This window comes from Mastacembelus armatus, chromosome 20 (assembly GCF_900324485.2).
Source record: "Mastacembelus armatus chromosome 20, fMasArm1.2, whole genome shotgun sequence".
Lineage (NCBI taxonomy): Eukaryota > Metazoa > Chordata > Actinopteri > Synbranchiformes > Mastacembelidae > Mastacembelus > Mastacembelus armatus.
The window spans coordinates 12,739,500-12,758,296 of NC_046652.1; the positions used below are offsets into that span (position 1 = coordinate 12,739,500).

Below are 18,797 nucleotides of genomic sequence, written 5' to 3' on the forward strand. Positions count from 1 at the left end.
ACTGTTCCCTCTCAGATTTTGTTCTGTGGACATGAACAACACTGGTTAATCTAATTGCTAGAAATAAATAATTATACTTAAGTCATTCCTTCAAGTTCTCAAACACCTTATTTTGCTGACCCATCCATCCATTATCTATACCCGCTTATTCCTATTTAGGGTCACAGGGTCACCAGTCCATCACAGGGCTTTGCTGGCCCATTTTTTTCTATAATTGTTTTCAGAATGAGCCTAAAAAGCTTCTTTTTCGCCCTCTACTTTAAAAAATGGTTATTGACACTGAACAAAAAACTCTCTCCCTATAGTTCAAAAAATGTGTGACCTTAAACTGCAGCTGTTGGGGTGTTAGGAGAGAAAGAATTAACATCTTTAATTAATTATTACTCAGAAAATAAAGACTCCAACATTAAGCTGAAGGGACTGACCTACGAGGGTCTGGTCAGTGGCCTGTGGAAAGCGACTCTCCTCATCCAGAAGGGAGAGCATGCCCATGGGCTTCTGCAGGAACAAGTCCAAGAGAGGCCGGTTGTCCTCATACTCAATCATCCGAGCATCCACATCTTCATTAAGGTACTCATCCTTTAAAGAATTAGGATACAAAGATCTCAACAGATCTTATGTGCAGATCTTATACGAAACATGACAGACCTTCAACATTCAATTGTATTTCTTTAATTACATGCTTGAGCATTTGGAAAACTTAAACCTTAACATAAGATTAACTATGTATTTACACAATGGAGATGTTTGACAACATAAAATGCCTAAAAAGCTAAATTAAAGCCAGAATTTGTTGCCTCGTGTTTTTTTTTACTGTAGTTATGAAATCCTGATTCCCTGTTTTTACAAAAGTGTTTTGGAGGGCAAAGCGAGTTTAGGGCTCCTCTTTATACTGAGCCAACCTGGCTGGGGTGATAACTTTGCCCCAATACCTCAGATCGAAATCCAATCAATAATTGCATAATGTTAAACTTAATAAAACACTGGAGTAGCCCGACATCAAGCTATTCACAGGGGCCACCTTGCATGTCCAAGCATCGTGAGTCTGATGATCACACCTCCCTTTGTATTTTAGCTGGGCTCAGATACTTGAGTGTTCCTGACTTCCATATGGCCTCTGACTCTGCTTTTAGACATCCTCTGCTTGGTTCTAACTACCTGGACAACATCTGGTAATTGAAAACTATCCCAGGAGACTACCTATTGAACCTGGTTAAGATATTGGACTGCAGTTAAAGAAAAGGGAACCTTAAGGGAAATCCTTCAAGTTCATAAGTTGAAGGAGTTCACAAGTTCAAAACCCTACACTTTTTTCTCCTACACTACAAGATCATAACCCCAGTGGTAAAACACAAGAAAACAAATTTTAAAAAAAAAACAGATATTTTAAAAGATGTATGTTTAGTAGGATAGATGTAGCTCTGTGTTTACTTATGACTTTTGTTTTGGTGGAATTCTGGTTGAAACTAGAGAGCCTTCATGTTTTACACATATTTTGCTCTGGTTATCATGTTTTTGTCTACTGCATAATAGTTTTGCTGTTCTTGGTAATAATCTACACATCGCAAAAAATAACAGAAACAAAGAAAAACTAGTGAATGAAAAGGTGTGTCCAAACTTTAAACTGTACTGGTAGAGTAAAAGCTTATGAATTGGTGATAAAACCTTGGTTACTTTCAATACACTTAATTGTACTATAGATGTGACCAATTACTAAGGCTTGTTAAACTCAGTGTATATCCCCTATGCACTGCATATATGGTACACAGCCTAGGAGAAATGTATTTCTGGGCCTGGTGCCAATAATACCCAAGAGTGAGTTTAAGTCCAAAGCTAAGTGTCTTCAACTCCTAATTGACCCTCGTTTGTGATGATTTATAGCTTCCCTTCATGGTTGAGACCAAATCATTTAACATTAGCAAACCATTCTCTGCCCCCCCAAGGCATAACAAACCCATGAGACTGCATAGAGGGAAAACCATGATGAACCTCATTCTCTCATAAATAAAGAAAGGAGCATATTTTACCCTCGTCATTTCTCCTAAAGTGTTGAGTGACAAATGGTGACAGGTTTTCACTAGATAGACAGAAATGAGGTAGAACCAAGGTGAAAAAAAAACATACAAAGTTCTCTCTCGAAGCGATTCAAGACCTCGGAAAGAATTACTTGGTTTCAGATACAGGGTAAGGTGAATATGGGTGTGGACTGGACTGGAATTTACCTGTTCCCAAGCAAATATATGCTGATTGAAGTAAAACTGGATCTGCTCATTGGCAATGTTGATGCACAGCTGCTCAAAAGAGTTCTTCTTAAAGTTCTCAAAGCCAAAGATGTCTAGGATCCCAATGTTCAAGCCCTTGTCATCGTCTCTGGAGGTGATAAGAACAAAACACCATTTCACAATGTATTTTTTACTAGCTTTGTTCACTGGTGTTCTTAGATACACAAAATGAATAGGTGAATATTATTAGTGGCAGAGTTTGGACGCTAAATATCACCACTTAAAAATACATTTCCCAGAAGAAGTTTCTTTTTTTTTTTTTTTTGATTCCTGAAAATGACAGGGTCTAGTTATGGCATCTTGTCACAGTTTGTGACTAGTCAGAGTAATACCTTTTAGGCTGATCTGTTTGAATATTTTTTAGTAAGGGGACAAGGTAATTCTCATTAATAAGAACAGAAGTTAAAGCAACATACTTAGGGGTTATAGACATATATATTTTTAGCTTTCTTATCCTACTAATGATCTTTCCAGCTGTCAGAATTGCCTTCCAAACTCTTGGGTGGGTCAAGAGCTCTGGGTTGGGAATCTGTGGTCTTGACTATGGCATACTAATGTGTATCAAGATGAACTGACATTAATGTTCAACCCTTTACTGGATTTTTGGGCAGATTACAAAACTAGATCCAATTTCTATTTATTTATCTATTTACTTGTTTTCCAGAAAAAAGCAGGCAATGACCTCATTCTAAAATAATGACAAACACATTAAATCACACTCTTATTCTCACCCTAGGTGGCTGTCGGGCCGCAGCAGTGTGTTGATGCGGTTGACAATCCAGCTGAAGAGGCGGCCGTAGAGAGCCTTGCCCATAGCGTCTCTTACCTCTGCCGCCTTTTCCACTGTGTTGGGCCTGACGATTGTCTCTCCCCGGGCCACAACACAGTGGGAGGTCAGGGCTTCCTGGAGCTCATCTGAACGAATACACAGCAGTGATGCCACTGAGGGGACATGAGATAACGGATAAGATGAAAGTTACCTGGAATGAGTGTAAGTAATACAGGCAAGGTGTGCAACTTTAACTGTCCTCATTCAGACTCAGAAATAAGGTTGCTGTTCTGGGTTTACAGAAAAATAAGTGATGAAGAACACATATTCCCCATCACACTGAATTAATCAATCTCATCTCCACATCTCTGTAAATAATCAGTCAGAACTGATGCTTACATATAGACAATATAATGCAGGAAAAAAACTACGTGCTGCAAATTCACTGCAAATGTATGTTTAGTTATGATGTTTCTGTAACTCTGCAATGGCCTGTCAGTACTGTTAGATAATTCATCTCCTATATTTAGATCCACTCCACCTGGAGCTTTCTGTAGTGTTTAGGGGAAGAGCAGAAGAGGGAGAGAGAGAGGGGGGATGTAGCAGAAGAAAATTCAGTCATCTTTGGTTTTATGTCATGGCATATTGTGTAGATATGCCCCCCTCTCTAGTCTCACCATTCTCTAGTACAGAGATGTTGGAGATATTACTCTTGTCTGTTTGGTGCTCTGAGGCAACCGGACAAAACTCGATATCACCAGAGGTGAGGATGGCTGCAAGAGTGCTGTAAACACTGCCCAGCTCCTGCAGAAGCCAAAGACATGGAGAAACATTGTAGAAATAGCAAATACTGTCACATCTTATAATCATACTGACTGTACTGTTATTTTAAATAGTCTGTAAAGTTTTTTTTTTTTTTTTAATATATCCTTATCAACCTATGTAAAATCTAGTTAGCTATTATAGCACCTTCTATAGCTAAATTGATCAAATGAGAGTGGTATTCAACAAACCTTAATTCTATTAACAAAAATACAGATTAAGTACAGTTAAAACAATTTAAGTACAGTAAATAAATGAAAACCTAAATATACCATGTGGGAATTTGCACATGCAAGAAAGACTCTTCTAATACAGAAGTTCATGTCTGAGAAATATGTTTCATTGTAGATAAATCTGCATGATGAGACTGCCTGCATGTGCCTGCAACTTTATGCTCCATCACAAGTCATACAGTGGACCTTAGTAGTTCTGAAGCATATACTTAGATGTTGTCGCTTTTGTTACACAGTCATCAGCATGTGGGTTAGGATCAAGGTTATGGTATTAAACTTTGTGACCAGGCTACATTCAGCGTTTCCTATTAATGAAAATAGTATGTACCTCCAGGGTGAATCCAATGACTTTGAAGCACTGCTCCACCGTATCAAACTGCTCTTTGTAGAAAGTGTTGCTCACTATGTCAGGCCCTAATTTAATGTGCTCATTGCACAGATACCTGCAAAAGAAAAAGGAAAAACAAAGATCAGGACTGGCCGCTTGGGAAGTATAGAATTTACAGTGTGAGGAGGAAAAGAATTGTGTTTAAGAGAAGAGCTATTGAAACTCAAACCTACTTTGGTGTTTTACTGTCTGAGAGCTTGTAGTGGGCTAGTTTCTTCCTGTCTGCCAGGCCAGCATAAATGTAGTAGAAGATGTGGAAATTCCTCTCTCCTCTGTAGGGACACAGAGAAATGTAGCTTGAAATTCAGGGTGTGTGATATTATGATCTTATTAGCGTGTTATTTCATCATTCTCACTACTGTTTTGCTACTACTGTTTTGCACACAGATGGAGGATACCTCTCACAAGGCTGAATGGTGAGTTCCTGATTTGTTGTTTACACCTGACTAAACATGGTAAACAGTTATCAGAGATGTCCATATGATCAGATTTTATTTTGGTTGAGAGGCTCCACTTAGTCAGTGAAAACATTTATATCTTCTGTAGCTCTATTTTGTTAGTCTGAGTAATGAACAGAACTGATGTCGTCAATAAATCCTGGATTAATGCCTAGTTGAAATAATAGCACAGAGCAATTTCACCAAATACCATTCAAATGTGTTAAAGTCTTTAATATGTATATTCAGCTAACTAGTCTCCTCACCAAAACCATACCCCCTGACAAAGATAATCAAAAATAAACACATTTCTAAAGCATCATTCTTGAAAAACCACAGACAAACCTTGTTTGCTATCGCCCCACGATTACTGGTTTAATAACAAACTAAATGAGTGCAGCTGTGCTCAGCTCTTGCAGCCAAATCAAACCCTCTCTGACCTGTGTGTCTGTTTTCTAATGATATACTTGAGCCGGCCTTTGAAGTTCCACTAAGGACACCTGCAAAACCACAATCTTTGATCAAACAGGAAATAAGTTAGCCCCTGCACTTGACCCGGTCCGCTCCACAGACACATGATAAGAAGAAAAGACGGACTGACTGAAGTGCAGGTTGAAGGTAAATGCCACAAGTTTCAGATGAAGTAGCAGAGGTAAAAGGAAGAGAGACTATTACGCACTGATCCCTCACCAGCAGGCAGAAAAAACAGCCTTTGTAGCAAAGTTCTTTTGCAAAATAACAACAGATGTGATTTAAGTTTCTGTGGGTGAAATTACGGCTGTAACTGTTATAAATGTCATGAGGCTGCTGACATCAGAAAAGAAACAAAAACAACACAAAGAAGGAAAGAAGTAGTGATATTTACACTGCCTGGTGGACGACTCTAGATTTCTCCAGTAGGTACTCAGATATCTGTGCTCCGACCACTGTTCCCCCACCGGTGAATTTCATCTCCAGGTATTTTCCAAAGCGGCTGGAGTTGTCATTGATGACGGTGCAGGCATTTCCAAATGCCTCCACCAGGCTGTTGACCAGCAGGATCTTCTCCTGGAGCGTTCGATTATTGGCCTAAATAAAACATTATTCCAGCTCAGTTACTGGGAAATCAATACAGAGGACACAATAATTATTTTACAAGAAACTATACATTAACGTTTGTCATGAGCTTTTCTATTCATGTTATTCCCATCAATAGAGACTGACATTACTTATTTTGTTCCACCAGGTAAAATAAGTGCAAAAAGTAAAGTCAAATTTAAGTTTCCAATAAAGTTGCAAATTATTGCTTAAAGTGATGTGTCAGTAACTTTTAGATGCTGTATTTTCTGTGATTGTGTATATACACCCTGGCTGCTGGTTCAGAATAGAGCCATTAAAAACTATAATGCTATAGTTCTGTTGGTCTGAAATGATTCAAACAAATGATTCACAATGATTCCTTATCAAACAAAAATATAGTTTTTATTTTTGACTGTGGAGTCTTTTGTTTCAAATAACATTTCACTCGTTTTTGATATTTGCCTTTGGTCGATATGTGATTCTTAAACAGCTTCTGATTCAGATTTTGTTTTATCTTTGTTTACTTTGTGAAAGCCAAAGGGGACCCAGATAAAGTATTAATGAAGGTTAATGAAATGCTGTGTTAAGGGAGCATTATGGCTCACCTTTCCAAGAACTGTCAGCTGCTGCACCAACAGATGAGCACTCTCTGTTTTCCCTGCTCCACTTTCCCCACTGATCACAACACACTGCACAGAAATCACAGAAGTTTCTATACAATTTACAATAGTAATGCAGAAAATAAAATCACATTACATGGACAAACACCATTAATGCACCAGGCTCATGTTTATACGGTAGATATTAATAAATGTTCAGAAAGTTAATAATTCAGTATAATGTGAGCACAATTACCTGGTCTGCATTGTAAGACACCATGGATTGGTAGGCAATATCAGCCACAGCAAAGATGTGTGGAGGGTTAACTGTGCGCTTAGCTCCTATGTATAACTTGGTATACTATATAGAAAATAAATGAAAAGACTTATTTAAAACATGCACATAAATGTATTTGATACCATAAAATGGATATTATGTACAAGACAAGGTAATTAATGTTATTAAAAATAAATGTACTACTTTACACAACAGTATAATATTTCATTCTGTTCTGTTCTGTTTGTTAGGAAAGAGGAATGAAAAATAGCTACAAACTGGAGGCAAAGAAAAACATGATGATTAAGAGGAAAATACTCAGTGAGGCATGGCAGAGGCTAAGAAACAGGGGCAGTCTGTGTGAATGTGTGGAGAGGTGAGGCAGAATGTAGAAGCACTAATAAGATGTGCTGGGCTATAGTCAGTGCTTTATTGACCAAACAAACACGTATTCATAAAAGAAACACACAAAAAATGTCTATATCCACAAACCTCAGGAATGTATATTTCCATCTTATGGAAAGGATTGACTGCAATGAGGATGTCTCCCACATACGTATAAATTTGATCTCTTCCATAGCGACTTTGAAGCTGCTCAGTGACTGTGTTCTGAAAAAAGCACCAAGCTCAGTTCAGTTTTCACGTATGTCATGTTTCCAGGCACTTAAATCCTATACAAAGTATTAGTCAGCTAATTTCAACTGCAAAAAATTAAAAGCTGTTACAGCCAAGTAGAATGTAAGCAGGTAGAATTTGAGCATGCACAGTATTATCTTCATGTGTAAAATTAAGACTGAAAGTTTGTCTGTTTGTTAACCTCAGCTTAGAAACTCCATCTGCTAAAACAACAACAAAAAAAAACAACAAAAAACAAAAAAACAACTCATGCATCGTGGATCAACCAAAAGCTCCAGTAAATCTGCAAAATTGCACATGGTGAGATTATTTGAGATTATTTCAGTCTCAGATAACGACTCATTTTAACTCATTCTAAACAGGCCATGTCTCTTCACAATAATGTGAATAATCTTGTCCTTTGTAATGAAATATGAGGAGAGTTGTATAACATCTGACAACTGATTGTAAATTGTTCACACCATTTTTGGTCTACATTGTGTTTCAGTCATAATCCCATCCCAGACTGATGCCTCTCTTACCTCATCTAGCACTTCTAGGGTGGCGAGGTCGTCCACCTCCTCTATGTCAGTTTGTGACTTCATGTGGCTTCCTTTCTTAGTGTGGATACGTTCATGCCTGTAATCCACAGAACGGCCCAAACAAGACTCTATTTATATAATGTATATACAGTATCAGTAATCAGGATTAAACTCACTATAGTACAGACTTCAGCAGTGCACTGTCCTTCCAATGTTATTTGCTAATGCAGAGAGACACATATATTAACTTGAAAAAACCTCTATAGCATTAGTACTGAATCAAAGAGCTCATCACTATACAGTTCCCTTTCCCCTGAAAGCTTTGTCTTGTGTGTGAGTGGCTTAATGGTGGTTTCACTACAAGCTGATTGTATTAAACCTGCTGCTTACTTGTTAACCACATTGTAAAAAATGTTATAACTGTCTGATTCCATTATATCTCAGTCAGCCCAGATTTTACTGGCCATCTCAGAGACACAGGTCACTTTCTTTTCTTCTCGGCAATGTAGCAACAAATTGTACCAGAAGGCATCATTTAAAATATTTGCTGTACTCCTACAGACACAACCTATCAACATCATGACTGACATCTGCAGTACATCTACTTGCACATTTTGTGGAGTGAAGAATAACTCATTACATTCAACTGTATCCTCATTTCATCTGATTGATCAGCCACATACAACAAAAAAAAGATCATTAATAATTTGATGATGGTGGTAATTTCCCACTGTGCTTGCAATTATTCTCTGCTACAGCTCAGTTTATCTTAAAATTAATGATGGATATTTGTAATTGGTTTATTGTTACACCACAGCATCAATTGATAGGACATTACATAAAAACAGAGGAAATAATGATGACATGACTCAGAAAACTCACAACAATATTAACAGTGGGAGGGTGGCAGCATGTAAAAATACCCCTTGTAGGTGGCTGCAAATACATGTGCAATCACAACTACAACATGAGGTCTGACTTCACTAACAAAGCCAATTATCATCTACTCCTACTATGGCTTAAAGGTCATGTATGCATGTTACCTGTCATTATTGTCTGCGCTTCTGTCTGTCTTTCCATGATGGCTTCAGTGATAGAAATGGAATTAATATTTTATGATTGTAGAGAAAAAACACATTTCCTGGGCAATCATTTAGACTCATGTGACACACACTGTGCAGCCTGCACTTTATTTCAAGTGAAGCTGGAGCACGACTGAGCTGTTTATGTGAGAGTGACGGGGCTTGTGAAACATCCAGCAAGCAGGTGATTTGGATTATATTGTCTGCAAGTTAAGCTGCAGTATAGCAAAAAAAAAAAAGCAAGGCCAAAGCTAGTATTCTTCTTGTACAGCTAGACAAATAGAAGGATGGCATTTTACAAACTAAAAATGTAACATCCTTTCAAATGTGGGATGTTTGAAAGGAAGGATACAATAAACTAAGACAGTACCTTGTTTTTTCAATGACTCCTATTTGCTGGTTGAGATCAATGAGTTCAATCAGTTGTTTTTGCAATATTTTCTCTCTTCCAACAATCTGTTTGATGAACTCATGCTGGAGCAGGTCTAGTACATTTGGTCTCAGCTCAAAATCTTTAATCAGACATCTGTGGGAAGGAAGAAGAAAGAGCAATGCAATGGGTTTCTTAGATTTATATTCAAAGCATCTGGTTATGTGCTATCAGTGGAAACATTTATTATTCACAGAGGCATAACAAACACACTAGCATCCATACTCACTTGCAGATGAAGTCATTAAAGTTGTCTGACCAGAGCTCCGGTTGGTGGAGAGTAGGTGGAGGATTTCTGTTAAAGGAAGGAATGGAAAAGATAAATGGAAAGATAAGATGAGATGGGATGGGATTTACAGAGGGGGCAGCGAACAAAAGGCAGAGGCACTGAGTGGAACGAAAGAGTGAAATCTTAACACAAGCACTATTTTTCATTGATAGACATCCAGGGGTATATCTACAGTGACATGAGGTAATAAGAAATGACTCTGCACCTGTGCAACTAGGTGGTATTGACACAGTTTATGGCAGAAAATCAATAGTCAGTAATACTGGAAATAAAATATATAAACACACTTTATAAGCTTATGGTTTCTCCTGTAAAAATCCCATTCAAAGAGACACATGTTGTTAAGATGTCAAACATAACAAGGACTCAGCCTCGGAACAAATGAGCTAATTTGCTATAATTCCTTTTTTTGCTTTAAGTACCTTTTTACAAGGGGGTTCCTGGCAAATGGTGAGAAAGTCAGTGCTGCCTGCTAATGTACCAGGGCCTTTTTCATGTTGGCTCTGACAGCAATAAATTGGTTTAATGAGAGGACATACATCTCCTCTTTATCACGCAACACACCCAACATAGACAGCAAATGCATCAGACATTTATTTAGCATCTGCTAATGCTGTGACTATTAAGCTGTTTTTCTTACTCAGAAGACAAACAGAACCTTTGGGAGACAAAGAGTCACACACGAGCTGCTTAAATTATACAACAATTTCATTTTTAAAGTTTGAATTCCCTGGATACAAACATGAGGACTGTTTTCATGGTAATATGTTTATGCAAGTGTTTGCCCACTTTCTCCCACTATAAAGTCACGTTTTACAATAAGCAAGAAAACTGCAAATGTTCTCTGGTGCATATATACATTTACAGATAAAAGCTCAGTCCTTTTTGTTTATATGCCGTATGTCTATGTTCACATATAGTTTCATGTGGATGGGGTGATGTTTATTGGTGTGACTTCACTATCTGCTGCAGAAGATTTTTTTTTTTTTTTTTTTAACGAAATCCTGTCCCACTACGGTACAAGTGGTTGACACACTAACAAAAACATTTTAAATTCCGTAAATCTTGAATTACTTGACATACTGCTACTGTATGTAACTTCCAATGGTCATAAATAAATACTTAAGATTATACTCCATTTTGCTTCATTAACTAGATTCTTAGAAAGTAAGTACTAACTTAAGTTATAAAGTAAATGCAGCACAGTAAAAAGTACAATATTTGCCTCTAAAATTAAATCTATGTATGACATAGAAGAAAATACTCCGCGTACAAAACAGTATTCGAGTACTGTTCTTTTGTTAAGTAAATGCACTTAGTTACTTTGCACCACTGTATGGATTAAACTGGTACTGGTGCCTACTTGTAAATGCAGTAGCACCACCACCAGTATGACCACCAGTATAGTCTCTGTATATTGTAAAAATCAGTGAAGAAGAACTGAGGAATGTAAAAACCCAACAAAGTGAGGCATGTTCATTGATCTTCTGTTTCTTTTTAGCCAGCCTAAATGAAATAAGCAGGGTGTGGTTCAATCGATGCCTTCAGCGGGGCTTTTTCTGTGACTGACAGTGGTGAGAAGTGATGAGTGAGAACAAAGACCCTGAAGCTCTGTCTGCAGCAGTCACATAGTATCTGAGAAAGCTATGTGATGGCTCCTGGTGAACAACCCCCCTGGGTGTACACAGCTATGACACAGGAGCTGTCTGTGTGTGTGTGTCTGTGTGTGTGTGAGAGAGAGGTGTGTAGCAAGGGACAAAGGGTTGTGCTGTTAAAATGACAGCGATGGTAAGTGCTTATACAGCTCTCACACTGGAATCAGGAGACGATAAACAATTATATTTCACCTTCAGCCCACAATACACACAGATGAGAAAAGGGTGGCTGTGCTCTCAGACGAATGGGATCAGTGCCAAGAGGGGAGTGGTAGAGGGATAAGCCCCTGCGAGCAGAAAAAAGCTGTTTGAAGTGTAAAGACTGTACTTTGCAAAAGCAAAAGCAAATCACTGCACTAGGGAGCAGGAGATTTTCTGGACTGCAGTATACAGAGAGTCCATTATTCCACCTTTATATTCCTGTCCACATGTAGAGGAGGAATGAAAACACACATTGCTCACCACTGTCTGTGTCAGTGTAAAATATCTACTTGTTTAAGCTTTACTGTTGAAAAAGTGTTGTATAAGCTGTACACAGTAAACCACTATAGGCCTTGACAGAACCCTGCCGCCAGAGTTTTAATGAGAACCCGGAGAACTGAGCACATTACTCTGGTTCTGACAGTTTTACACTGGCTTCCAGAATAGTTTTAAAGTGCTAATGCTGGTTTAGAAGTCACTCATTGATATGGGGTCAAATTACATTTTTGGTCTCCTTCATCAGAAATGTATTTTAATATAAACAGAGCAGGACTCAGAGAGTCAGGAAGCAGTCAGCTTGAAGAACCTGAAGTCAACACTAAACACGGGGAGGCCGTTTTAGTGACTGTGCTGTACATAGATTGGTCCAGTTTCCTGGATGATGAGCCAACTCAAAAGAACTTTGAAATCTGAAATAAAAACTCTGCTGTTTTCCTTTGACTGATTGGCTTCTCTGCTGTGCTTTTTGTACATCAAATTTCAACTTTTTAAATGTGGCATCACTGAAAGACATAAATAACTTTATCATTTAAAAATACGAAACACGATGTGCAATTTCATGAACTTTGTTGTTGTTGTATAATTCTATACAATCTGCAACAATTTAAAAAATTCACAGGATGAAAAATCTTACATAAATTATAGCTTTTCTAAGTGCAGTTACTTGTCACGCAGCTAAGACGGTGCCCTTTTTGCTGAAGTAAACAATGTTCTCACAATTTTTAGTTCCTCCAACGCTTTAGTCAGCTGGATGCTGACATGTCATGTCTAATGATGATAATACAAGCTGTGGCCATTTGCTGAGAGACTTTTGTATAATATATCCCTTCACGTCTTCACATTTGCAAAGGGCTCTGATTCCTCATTTCATAAAGTTGTAATTTGGTCTGCACCTTTTAGTTCCTGAGAGTGAAATATGCAGATGACAAAAACAAAAAGACTTTGTTGTTTGTTTTTTGTACTTACAGGGTGTCATTAATCAAAATACTGTAAGTCACAAAAGAAATATATCTGTTTAGTAATAAATAAAGCAAATCTAAAAGAAAAAGTTCATTGCAATGAGCAAAGTCATTTAATCATGAATCCGTCCTAATTTTTAAGTTTGTATTTTAGTTCAGGTGCAGCCTTCGAGTTCAGAACTATAAGGTGGATTATTTATTTATTTATTTATTTGTGCTTTTAATTTGAATACATGCATTCAGGGGAGCACACTGACTCACGCTGACCTTAGCAAGTACCATGGTTCCAAGTACTGATTCAGATTAGTTGAATAAACCAATTATACTGGGTTCAGAGTCACAGCCCCAGGTACAGATGATAGGTAATTGTGTAGGTGTGGTGGAGGCTCACCTGGGTATTTTAAAAAGGGCTCTCATCGGGTGGAGGTCAGACAGAGGAGGGTCCCCATCTCCGAGCTCTATGGCAGTGATGCCAAGTGACCAAACATCACAACGAGCATCGTAGGTTGAGTCTAGCTGCTGCTCACATGCTATTACCTGGAGCACAACATGTCAAAACATCAGGCATTTGCAAAGTAGCTGAATAAGATTTGAGATTTGAACCTTGAGGCAAGGTTATAGTCTATACATAATCAGATGTGGGAAATTAACTGATCCTCAGCCTAACAAGTCATCACCCTAAAAGTAAAAGCTGTACGTATTGAGACCATTGTTCCCATAAGGATATCAAGTCCCCAAAATGTGTGAACAAATTTATGACCCTATAATACGAGTAATACACCAACCCCCCTGACACATGCAGTCTATCAGTGTCCTCAGGGCAACATGGTGCCCTGTCAACAATGTGAATCATCTCTGAGTGGGAGACGTACACACACACACACACACACACACAAATATGTTCAGCATTACAGTCGAATATCTGAAATCAATATAATTTACATTTCCAGTGGATATGTACTCTTCCTCTACAGAATACACACACACTCACATGTATATTCTAAATATATTTAGTGTTTTAAATTCATTTCTTGTTTCCCACATCAAGAGCCTCTGTATCAGTCAAATAATTCCTTGTGTCCAACATACCTGGACAATAAATCCAATTTTGATTCTGATTCATTGGTACCAGACAAACACACATCACCTGATCACTAATAATAACAAGTCCTAAAACACACAAACTACACAAACATAATTCTTTATGGAAAACAAAAGATACCCCCCCCCCCCCCCTTCATTGTTCTGTCATACTTTCAAAAAGTTTCAAAGACAGTTTTATTAAAATATTTGTCAAAATAGATACACGCCTAAATAATAAATAAATGCTCTTTTCAAAAGTAAAACTTATCCAAAATGTTACATAACACAACTTACCCCACACCATTTTACATAACCAAATCTTCTTTAGAAAGTAAGTCTATGTGGGTATAAATCCAGCGGGAATGTGTGTAAAAAAAAGGTCAGCAAAAATCTTGTTTTTCTTGTAAAGAGATCATTACTTAAAGAATTCCCTTCTTGATCTCCAGATCAACCAAACTCTTTGGAGCCTACTCCGCAGCCACCAACTTCTTTCTTAGAAGTTTGTAGATGAACATCTCACTCAAATTAGATTAAAAACCTTGAGTCCAGACAGAGCACGTCATGCATTTGCACAGCATGCAAACCTCATGTAAAGGAAGGGAATAGAGGGAGACTAAGTCAGAGGACAGCACCCTTAATGGGAAAAAAAGACATTTAAAACTATCAAGTGTAGTGTCTGCAAAATGCAGGTGTGCTATTAAAGAGTACAGGTTTGAGCATTTTATCCCTACTCTTACTGGTGGTTAATCTACCCTGGTCTTGATCAGTGTTTAGGTTAAATGTGCAGATGGGTGGTTATGGGATGCCTGTACAAGTTTAGGTTTTTTCACAGGTGTTGTGGGTTCAGCTCAATGAAATATAAATGAAAGGTGTCCTCTTGATAACCCAAACATACCACAGATCCTGCTAAACACTTGTTCTGACATTGAAGTTACGTGTAAATGCTGTCGCGGCTAGAAGGTTGAACCTTATTCAAATTTAATCATTTCAGAGTCAAGACATCTGCTGAAGTCAAGTCGTATCCCCTTACACTATGTATTCAACAGATGCCTGGAGTTTAAAATAGCAACACAACAAAACACATTGTGTACATATAATATGAGTTCATGTGGACTGTGTGAACTTTGTGACTTTTTGCTTAATGGATACACAAAATAATGTAATACATCTAATGTTGTCAAAAAAAAAAAGGGTCAAGATTGATGCAGCAGAAGCAGCAATATTTTCTTTCTCAATTCACACATTGCTTTCTTTTCAAAAACTACGTTACCCATAACTCCAGAGTCACAACAGGCTTTAAACTTTTTTTTCACATGGAAATTCATAAGTGCCACACATATGAAACTATATACAGAAACTACAACTGCTTCCCAGTTGTATAACTGAAATAACAAAACACTCCCATATGGAAACAGCCTTTGCATAGTAACAACGCTGATCACATGAGTCAGGAGCAAAAACCTCAAGCAGGGACCTCACTTTATATCAATGCTCATACAACACCCAAGAATGTCACGTTAACCTTATGCCAAAAGTAAAGGACAAGGGGATGTAACTATTTACTGGTAAAATATTATCAGTTGTTGATGTGACTACTACTATATAGAGGCTATATGTATTGCTAGCGCACTGAGCCATGATTAGACAAATAATGGAGGCTGCCCATTCCACATTTTTCATGAACACTATATTTGACAGGGTTATCTCTTTGATGCCTATTAACTGTGGCTGACTGGGATCTGCTCCAGGCTAATGTAGTGGAAAGGGTAGAAGCTGTGGGAGCATTTATAGACCAGTTTTACTGTACCTCTGGAGCCATCCAGAAGGGAGTTCCCACAGAGGTATTCCTCCGTAGACGAGTATTTGTCAGCTGGGCTGAAACACCTGCAGGGGAGAGAATGCACACTTCAGCCATTGTACTCGCACTCTTAGGACTCAGTAGAGACATTTTGCACTCATCGCCATAGCTTCCTTGACATGAGTGTGTGTTCTCTGGTAAAATTGATCTGTGAACAGTAAACATCAGGGTGCTGCTCAGCTGATAGGAAGCTGAATGGATCTTACATGCCACTGTTGGAGCTGTCACTATGCTCACTTGTACACAGGAACATCAAGCTCCTATGTTTTTATGTTTTTTCTCCAAATGATAGATTGCTTTGAATGACAAATTCTCAAATGACTGCAGATGATTTCACTGGACATTTTAAAAACAACATTTGAATAGAAATCAACTGTAAACAGGCTTTGGCAGCTGGAGAAAACATTTGTGTCTTCTCAGAACCATATATTATTATATCCATGTGATTTTTTTAACTCATGTTAGATGTATCTGCCTATACAGTAAATATATAACAAAATCAGGGTATAATAGTGAAGTCAGAGGTAGAGGAATTAGGCAGACCTAGGACTGCAGAGAGAAAAAGATGGCATATGTGTCCTTATGTGTGTGTTAATGTGTCCAAAAAGCCTGACATGGGACATGCTGACCCACAATCGTGACTTCAGTCCAGTCCAAGCAAATCAGTGTTATGCTCCTCTGTGATGTATCCCAAGGCTAACTCAACTGAAGCAGCCAGATCAGGAGCAACCAGGACAAAAGCAGAGCCCTGAGGCAAAAACAGCTAACAACAAACAAAAGGTGGTGTACTGGAGCATGACACACTGATGTAGAACAGTGTCTTTGTCTTGCATATTATGTTTTTATGTGTTTCTGAGTTACAGTTGCTGCTAAACCAAACTCAGATGATTTTCTGCAGAATGTGTCTTCACATTCAGATGTGCAGCATAAAAGCTTTGAGGGAATGAAGGGTTAATTAGTGACCAACCAAGAACCAACAAAATACCCACATAACAACATCCAGAAATATGTTCAAAAAAATGTCATTTGTGCATACATGTTCACAGCCTTTCCGCAGCAACAAAGAAATTAAAATAAAACATTAATACAGCAAAAATGTAATTTCTTCCACCAGTGTTTTGACAACCTTATTACTACGGTACAGTAATGCAGTGATTCTCTGTTGAGTGCTGGTGGACTGAGGCCATGGGTGGAGAGAAATGCCATGATGAGCAATGAAGAGAAAAGCGGTTTTGTAGCAAATTTCAAAAGGGATTATGATCAAGTGCAGAAGGGGGTACGTATGCATGAGGCTGACAAACCCACATGCTGTCATTGAACCAGAGAACCACATTAACATCAACCCACATTAATGAGATGCAGGCATACATGCAAGAAGCATGAAACAACAATTATTCGGTCAAGCTTATGGTACATATATGTGTGCTTTAATATATATGTGACATATTTCAGTGTCTAAAGATACAGACACACAAAAAGCCCCACTCTCACAGCCCGTCTCTTTCCACTACATTAGCCCGGAGTAGAGCCTGGTGGGCCACACTTAATAATCAACACAGAGATAACGCTGTAAATTAGAATATTCATGAGAGACCCATGAACGAACCGCTCCTCTCATTTTTCTGCTTCTCTCTTTGCAGCAACTTTAGCTATTTTGTTTCTCTGCTGAAGATGAGTCACTGCGGGGGCTTTATCTCTTCAGCTGCTTAGTGTAGCATGTGCCCCACCACATGAAAAACCATTAATCCCAGTGTGACGCAGTGCCTGCGTGTCGTCAAGCATGAATCTGCCCCTTTTTATCGTCATTTTCGTCGCTTTTTATACACTGGCTTATTCCTGAACTGCTATTCCTCCCTTTCTGATGTCACATAACCAATATCTGATGCAAACTTGAATCAGCAACATTAAAGACTTGCAGATCAGCAAAAGCAAAACATGTTAGACATTTTCATGGTTGTTGTTTTTCCACATTCATGAGCAGGAACAAAATTCAGTATGTCAGGATTCATTCATTTGATGTGTGAATGAGACTAAAAAATGTTTCTTGTACAGTTTTTAAGTACTACAAGGTATAAAAGCATGGCAATAATCACCAACCTTACACAAAGTGACAGTTTCACCTTTATAGATATCGTGTTATAGTCACTGATGTTATAGTTGCTGATGCTTCACTTTCTCACCTCCAACTATACCTTTATTTCAACCTTTCCCTTACCTTTAATGTTGACAGGTATTCGTTACTGAGTTCATGTTATTATAAAACCCACTCTGTAATGTCCCAGATAGTGTTTCCTCTTGTACCCTCTACTCCCATATGCATTTATGTTGCATAGCAAGCAAAATATAAGAGCAGATATGGGTAAATATGCATTTTGACAAGATAAGGTAATGTGGAAGGTGATTCTTGGCAGTATGGTTATTGAATGATTTAATGGAAGGTGGCACAGTGTAACAGTGGTTGGCCTCTCAGCAAGGCTCTGGGTTTAAACCTCATTTGCATGTTTTCCCTGTGATTGTGCAGGTTTTCTTCAGGTACTCTGGTACCACAGTCCAAAGACATGTCAAGTTAGGTTGACTGGTGTTTTTCAATAAGTTCCCTGTTTATTATCTCATTATCTCAAGTGTTTTATGTAATGGATTATTTCCATTGATGTTGAACCATTCTGATAGGGCGTTCATCTGAAGTAAACACAAATCATCAGATTACAAAAAAAATATAAAATGTTAGATGATGTCTGAAGTGCTCTACTGTACAATACCTTCTGTGGGACTTTTACAATGTACTTGAAACTGCAATAATATAGTTTGTCTTCATTCTGCAATAGCACCATTCCTGTTTAAAGAAACAGATCTACTTCAATCTTGGTAATTGTATCATGTCCCCAAGGCTTTGATTTCCAATGCAAAAACATTTCATAATGTATAATACTTCTCATAC

At 38.1% G+C, this 18,797-nt stretch overlaps 1 protein-coding gene across 1 annotated transcript in view; it reads right to left on the reverse strand.

Moving 5' to 3' along the window:
* The window catches only part of myo3a (myosin IIIA), a 49,411-nt gene that overhangs the window by 17,628 nt on the left and 12,986 nt on the right, over nucleotides 1–18,797 (reverse strand). Inside the window, exons 5-20 of the mRNA XM_026292287.1 lie at nucleotides 15,809–15,885; nucleotides 13,310–13,455; nucleotides 9,765–9,830; nucleotides 9,476–9,631; nucleotides 9,067–9,108; nucleotides 8,024–8,120; nucleotides 7,359–7,475; nucleotides 6,846–6,950; nucleotides 6,596–6,679; nucleotides 5,797–5,999; nucleotides 4,668–4,766; nucleotides 4,435–4,549; nucleotides 3,729–3,855; nucleotides 3,014–3,224; nucleotides 2,223–2,370; nucleotides 426–579 (exon numbers count right to left, since the gene is read on the reverse strand). Coding sequence (XP_026148072.1) covers nucleotides 426–579; nucleotides 2,223–2,370; nucleotides 3,014–3,224; nucleotides 3,729–3,855; nucleotides 4,435–4,549; nucleotides 4,668–4,766; nucleotides 5,797–5,999; nucleotides 6,596–6,679; nucleotides 6,846–6,950; nucleotides 7,359–7,475; nucleotides 8,024–8,120; nucleotides 9,067–9,108; nucleotides 9,476–9,631; nucleotides 9,765–9,830; nucleotides 13,310–13,455; nucleotides 15,809–15,885 — 1,947 coding nt within the window. The remainder of the gene's footprint in view (nucleotides 1–425; nucleotides 580–2,222; nucleotides 2,371–3,013; nucleotides 3,225–3,728; nucleotides 3,856–4,434; nucleotides 4,550–4,667; nucleotides 4,767–5,796; nucleotides 6,000–6,595; nucleotides 6,680–6,845; nucleotides 6,951–7,358; nucleotides 7,476–8,023; nucleotides 8,121–9,066; nucleotides 9,109–9,475; nucleotides 9,632–9,764; nucleotides 9,831–13,309; nucleotides 13,456–15,808; nucleotides 15,886–18,797) is intronic.